Source organism: Mytilus californianus, unplaced genomic scaffold, assembly GCF_021869535.1.
Source record: "Mytilus californianus isolate M0D057914Y unplaced genomic scaffold, xbMytCali1.0.p SCAF_12, whole genome shotgun sequence".
NCBI lineage: Eukaryota > Metazoa > Mollusca > Bivalvia > Mytilida > Mytilidae > Mytilus > Mytilus californianus.
This window is the reverse complement of record NW_026262604.1, coordinates 6,924,075-6,930,691: the sequence shown is the minus strand read 5'-3', so window position 1 is coordinate 6,930,691 and position 6,617 is coordinate 6,924,075. Positions and strand designations below refer to the sequence as shown.

General features: G+C 35.9%; 1 protein-coding gene across 50 annotated transcripts in view; it reads right to left on the bottom strand.

The window, feature by feature from the left end:
* Positions 1–214: 214 nt before the first annotated feature.
* The window catches only part of LOC127721288 (probable G-protein coupled receptor 139), a 30,036-nt gene continuing 23,633 nt past the window's right edge, over positions 215–6,617 (bottom strand). For 3 of the 50 annotated variants that reach the window (XM_052227968.1, XM_052227981.1, XM_052227969.1), the window contains exons 3-10: positions 5,222–6,228; positions 5,108–5,164; positions 4,932–5,022; positions 4,571–4,666; positions 4,429–4,539; positions 4,283–4,370; positions 3,821–4,024; positions 215–3,700 (exon numbers count right to left, since the gene is read on the bottom strand). In XM_052227968.1, the coding sequence (XP_052083928.1) occupies positions 5,719–6,228 (510 nt within the window). In that variant the 3' untranslated portion in view covers positions 215–3,700; positions 3,821–4,024; positions 4,283–4,370; ... (3 more) ...; positions 5,108–5,164; positions 5,222–5,718. The other 47 variants (XM_052227971.1, XM_052227974.1, XM_052227977.1 and 44 more) reach the window with 47 other exon arrangements.

Here is a 6,617-nt window from a genome sequence, read left to right as displayed (position 1 = left end):
TTTTTTTATTTCTTTGGTACTCATTGATTTTTTACATTTTCATTTTCCTTAAAGCACGTAACTGTGTAAATTCCTGTGACAAATTATACCATAAATAAAGGTTTTTTTTAAGCAAATTTTTAGACAAAAGGCCGGATAGTCAGACTGTTTTATCTTCATCTTGTTGGGTTTTTGCAATTTGCATCAACTACGAAGCAATGAAAACAACACATACTTATGAAATCACAAGTGCTTTATTTTTTAACAACAAAATAACACGACTGTATGCAATAACAAGTGATGAACAAAGAAAAGCAATAACAAGTGAAGAACAAAGAAAACAAGTATTTAAAGAATGGTTCAGTCGATGAACAATTCTAGGTAAAACCCAGCCTGGTCATTTAAGGTGGTAGGTTCAGTGGATGAACAATTCTAGGTAAAACCTAGCCTGGTCATTTAAGGTGGTAGGTTCAGTGGATGAACAATTCTAGGTAAAACCTAGCCTGGTCATTTAAGGTGGTAGGTTCAGTGGATGAACAATTCTAGGTAAAACCTAGCCTGGTCATTTAAGGTAGTATGTTCAAGTTCACTGTAATTTTAGATACACCATCCGCGCTAAACCTCAGTCTTGGTTATGTGAAATGGTATGACACTTGTGGATGATTCTTTTTGGGTTTTTGGGTAAACTCAGTTTTACTAAGGGAAAAAAACAGGTCACTCTCTTCAAGATTTGTTGATGAACCACATGCGGTATAACGAGTTGAGTGTTGGTGATTCGTGTGGTCTTGTTGAAAGATTTAGGCTGGTTATCTCCCTTGTTACATACGGGTATTTATGTCATCTTTGTTTCCATGGATTGTTTAGGTAGCAGTAGTTCCCGCTATTCTTTTTATATATACATGTATTCTTAAAATTTGAATGCCGGATTTCAAAACAATGATCCTGCTAGGTAAATAGATAAACATGTGTCCCAAAAAAAGTCTAAATGCTCCACGAAAAAAAAAATCATGTTATGCTTATTTTGTTTATGCTCCTAATGTTACTAGGAGAATTAAAAAAGCAAAAATTACATATTGATGACACTACATATTTTTTTCGAACATTTATCGAAAACAAGCCTGTATTTTAGTGGTTTAGAAGCCAATGCTTCAGCGGTTGTAATTGGTCGCTATCTATCTTATTTGTTTTTCGTTCATTGTTTAGAACATAAATCAAGCCTTTGATTTTGCGTAGTTTTGAATGCAATACAATGACCTATAGTTGCTTAAATCTCGTCTAAAAATTTACGGTCCAGAATAAATAAACACGTGTCCCACTAAAACAAATAATGCTTCACGACATGTTTATACGATCGTGTATCGAAAAGCCTGTATTTTAGCTGTTTAGAAGCCTATGTTTCAGTGGTTGTAAGTGGTCGTTGTTTATATCATATTTGTTTTCGTTTACTGTTGGAATATAAATCAAGCCTTTGATGTTGCTTATTGTTGAATGCAATACGGTGACCTATAGTTGCTTCCATCTACGTCATTTGGTCTGTGTTGGATAGTTAGTTGCCTCATTGGAAATCAAACAACATTCTTTAATTCTTATATGGTTGTTAGAAAATGGTCTTGGTATCGGACTGTCCGGAAAAGTTCGTCGATATCTGTTTGTACAGATCAACTCAACTTAGTTTTACATAGGGTTGTGGTAAATCTCGCAATTTCTAAAAAAAAAATGTATACTCAAAGGGTTTGATGTAAGCCTCTAGCTAAATATAAGAGGCTTACTCCAGATAGTCCGTTGTTCGTAAAAACACTAATGAAATTGACTTTTATAAATTAATCAATTTTCTCGGATGATGTTCAATGACCGCAAAAAAACAATAGAGATTATTTACACAATAGAGAATATTGGGCAAATTTAAATAATGAAGGTCAAAATATTTAAGAATATAAATAAATAGGCAAATATATGAAGAACGGAGAAAACTAGAGGGCAAAAATATAAAGACCGGGAATAATAACATAATAGACAAAAAAAAGTAGATAATGATGGACAAAAGAATAGAGGCAAATGGTCTAAACATTAGAAAATAGAAAAATGAAGACTCCCATCCAGACACTCTTAAATGATAATGCAAAATGCATTTTTTTTCCATTATAATACACAGACAACATCATTTTACATAACATAATTATGTTACAGGTTAAATTAATTTTTAACCTTACAAATAGACGTTTAACTTTTGTTGTGGAAGCTAACCAAACATACTTGATCTTGTCTTTACAGCGCCCTCTTACGGTCAGTGTCCTCCAGAGGAGTGATCGTAGTGAGCGGAATATAACTACTGGATTATTCGGGTTATATCTTTTCTCAATTTTCCGGCAATTCTGTCCCACGATCTGCCATTTATATGAATAAAAACACAACATGTGGTAAGTGTCAATGAGACAGCAACCTAACGACAAAAATACACAAAAAAGATATCAAGAGGGTAACATACTGTCTTCAACAATATACAGGACAGCTACTTCAGTTAAGATTTGTTCCGAACGGACGGATTTTTCTACATGTCCTACGATAAATTAGTACTACGATTGGATATCTTAACTAAAGTGGTTTTATGCATACATGTATCAGTCCAGGTGTTTATACAATATGTTAAGCTTTAAATCTTCCTAAGTCTATAATAGTTACGAATTATTTTTTAAAGAAACAATCAAAGATCGATCTGCCAATAACGAAAAGCATTGATATCTAAGGATTGTTCATTCCTCTCTAACTCCTCTTTTCCCGGATCCTCTATATCTACCTTTTGCATCTGGTTTTAAGCCCTATTCTTCCGAATATTAAAATCTACCCCCTATTTTTTTGTTTAATATAAAGATAATTTGATAACATATAACTGTGAAAAATCTTACATTTTTTTTACAAAACCAATACATGATATCATTTCATAAACAAATAGTCACTATGTTAATACATGTACGACATTTTTTTTTCTTCTTCGCGGTACAAAAAATCGCATCATAATGAAATTAAAACAACTAGACTTGAAAAACGGTCCATGATTTCGAAGTGAGACTGTAAGGTATAAAATTATACCGAACAGAGGAAACTCTCACATTGCTGAAGTTTTCGATTCCGATCCGGATCCACTTCTCTCTGAAGAAAGATCGCTGTGATCGCCGAAAGTAAATTGCCATCCCATAATACTGAAGAGTTCCTTCCGGAAACGACGTCCACTGAGGCAGTACAAGAAAAAGTTGACGGAGGAGTTGATGATCACACCCAGTTTTGCAACAGCGAAAGCCTCGTTTACAAGCTCAAAATTTACCTGAAAAGAAATGGTAGTAAATTTTATATTAAAAAGCAGTTCAGAATTTTAAAGGTTTTCTTATCTTGGTGTCTTAATCCTTCGTGTCAATCATTCATATTTATATACCAGGGGATTTTCCTTTTGTAACTTTTTACTACACTTTATAAGTAAAAAACTTTTATAACGAATCAAACAATTTGATATATCAATCCCTACCAGGCCACCTGAAACAAAGTTCATATTTAAAGGAATTCGAATGGACTTGGATTTAATTTTCAGTGTAGCCTTATGATGAGGGGTGCCACGGGGTGCTCATTTCACAGAATCCTCTTTTTGTTATTTTCCCACTCTCCACTTTTCCCCCTTCTCTTTCCAAGATCCCATTTTTCCCTCCTATATCTCACATCCACACTTTTTAACCTCCTATATCTCACATTCACACTTTTTAACCTCCTATATCCCACACCCACACTTTTTAACCTCCTATATCTCACATCCACACTTTTTAACTTCCTATATCCCACACCCACACTTTTTAACCTCCTATATCTCACACCCACACTTTTTCCCCCTATATCTCACACCCACACTTTTTAACCTCCTATATCCCACACCCACACTTTTTAACCTCCTATATCTCACACCCACACTTTTTCCCCCTATATCTCACATCCACACTTTTTAACCTCCTATATCTCACACCCACACTTTTTCCCCCTATATCTCACATCCACACTTTTTAACCTATATCTCACACCCACACTTTTTCCCCTTATATCTCACATCCACACTTTTTAACCTCCTATATCTCACACCCACACTTTTTCCCCCTATATCCCACACCCACACTTTTTAACCTCCTATATCTCATACCCACACTTTTTCCCCTATATCTCACATCCACACTTTTTAACCTCCTATATCCCACACCCACACTTTTTAACCTCCTATATCTCACACCCACACTTTTTCCCCCTATATCTCACACCCACACTTTTTAACCTCCTATATCCCACACCCACACTTTTTAACCTCCTATATCTCACACCCACACTTTTTCCCCCTATATCTCACATCCACACTTTTTAACCTCCTATATCTCACACCCACACTTTTCCCCCCTATATCTCACATCCACACTTTTTAACCTCCTATATCTCACACCCACACTTTTTAACCTCCTATATCTCACATCCACACTTTTTAACCTCCTATATCTCACACCCACACTTTTTAACCTCCTATATCTCACATCCACACTTTTTAACCCCCTATATCTCACACCCACACTTTTTAACCTCCTATATCTCACATCCACACTTTTTAACCTCCTATATCTCACACCCACACTTTTTCCCCCTATATCTCACATCCACACTTTTTAACCTCCTATATCTCACACCCACACTTTTCCCTCCTATATCTCACATCCACACTTTTTAACCTCCTATATCTCACACCCACACTTTTTAACCTCCTATATCTCACATCCACACTTTTTAACCTCCTATATCTCACACCCACACTTTTTAACCTATATCTCACATCCACACTTTTTAACCCCCTATATCTCACACCCACACTTTTTAACCTCCTATATCTCACATCCACACTTTTTAACCCCCTATATCTCACACCCACACTTTTTAACCTCCTATATCTCACATCCACACTTTTTAACCTCCTATATCTCACACCCACACTTTTTCCCCCTATATCTCACATCCACACTTTTTAACCTCCTATATCTCACACCCACACTTTTCCCTCCTATATCTCACATCCACACTTTTTAACCTCCTATATCTCACACCCACACTTTTTAACCTATATCTCACATCCACACTTTTTAACCTCCTATATCTCACACCCACACTTTTTAACCTATATCTCACATCCACACTTTTTAACCCCCTATATCTCACACCCACACTTTTTAACCTCCTATATCTCACATCCACACTTTTTAACCTCCTATATCTCACATCCACACTTTTTAACCTCCTAAATCCCACACCCCAAAAGTGTGTCATCCCCCTCAATGATGACAAACTCATATGTTATTTGATGCTGTCTCAGTCTTCCTCGTTTTGTGACTCTCTTGTAATGAAAAAAATACAATTTGTAATCCCTTAACAATGACCATCGGAACCCTGTCCAAAGAATCAATTTGGTGGTTATTTTTTTAAATGGCAAAGACGAGAATGATAACAGAACTTCTTTCTTTGTTAAATAAACGACTATGATTCCGTGTTTAAGGCTGATGCTGTTTTCACAAGTTAAACAGAACAATGTGAAACTTTATTGTTGTATTCTCTAATAAAGAAAAACAAATATCCAGGTCCATTTCGATATGGGTCGACTTGAATCGGAACTAATGGGGACGAATAGTATGTTTTCGGGGCTTATCAGGAAGACTCGATAAGGATCGGAACTAATCAATACGAATCGTATGCATGTGATCCGAACCTACCGCGGCGAATCGAAAAATGGAATAAAATACCGGGTAACTGAATACTCACTGTTTTCGGTTTCATCATGAAGAAACATTGAGTGATGCACTGCAATGCTATCAGGACAAGGAAGGTGAAGGTCACTGTAAGAAGCAAGGTCGTTAGCTGGTTCTCTGCCCTCCTGGTTTTCTCCTTGGCGTAGACACTTTTCCTGTCACTCATTTTAGCGCCGGTTTTCAGAACCTGTTTTATGATCATTACATTCAAACAGAAGATTGTAACCCAGGGTACCAGAACAAGGAACATGCAGTGTACCCAGAATTCATAGCTCTGACTTCCGTGTCCTTTGCCGAATTCCGTCATTGCATACGCATCATCTGTTGAGTTACGTTCGTGGATTGGTTCGTATGTAAAAAAGTGAGGAATGTTTATGATGAAACAGAGCAAACTTATGATTCCTATTCCAGATAGGGATCTCTTGTGGTTGCACATCGACTACAAATAAATCAGTACAGGATAAATTAAAGATTTTTATTCCCTTCGCTGACAAAAAAAACGGTCCAATTATAGCAATAATTTATATATTCTACGATTAATGAGTCAACAATGCATAATTTTGACATACAAATGGCTTTTTGTCAATAAGCCAATGTTGTCTAGTAGGAAACGACATGTGCATTCGAGATGTAGTTTGTATTAAAAAAAACGCTGCTGTAAACTATACGTTCCATATTTGCATGTAAACATTTTTTTTAGATTAATGTGGTTTAATCGAATTAAAAAAAACATAAAAATATAAATTTTATATCTAAAGATCGAATTTCAATGAAGAACCAGGCAAAAGGGCCCCGTTATCGTACTTTATCCTCAATACACTTGCAATG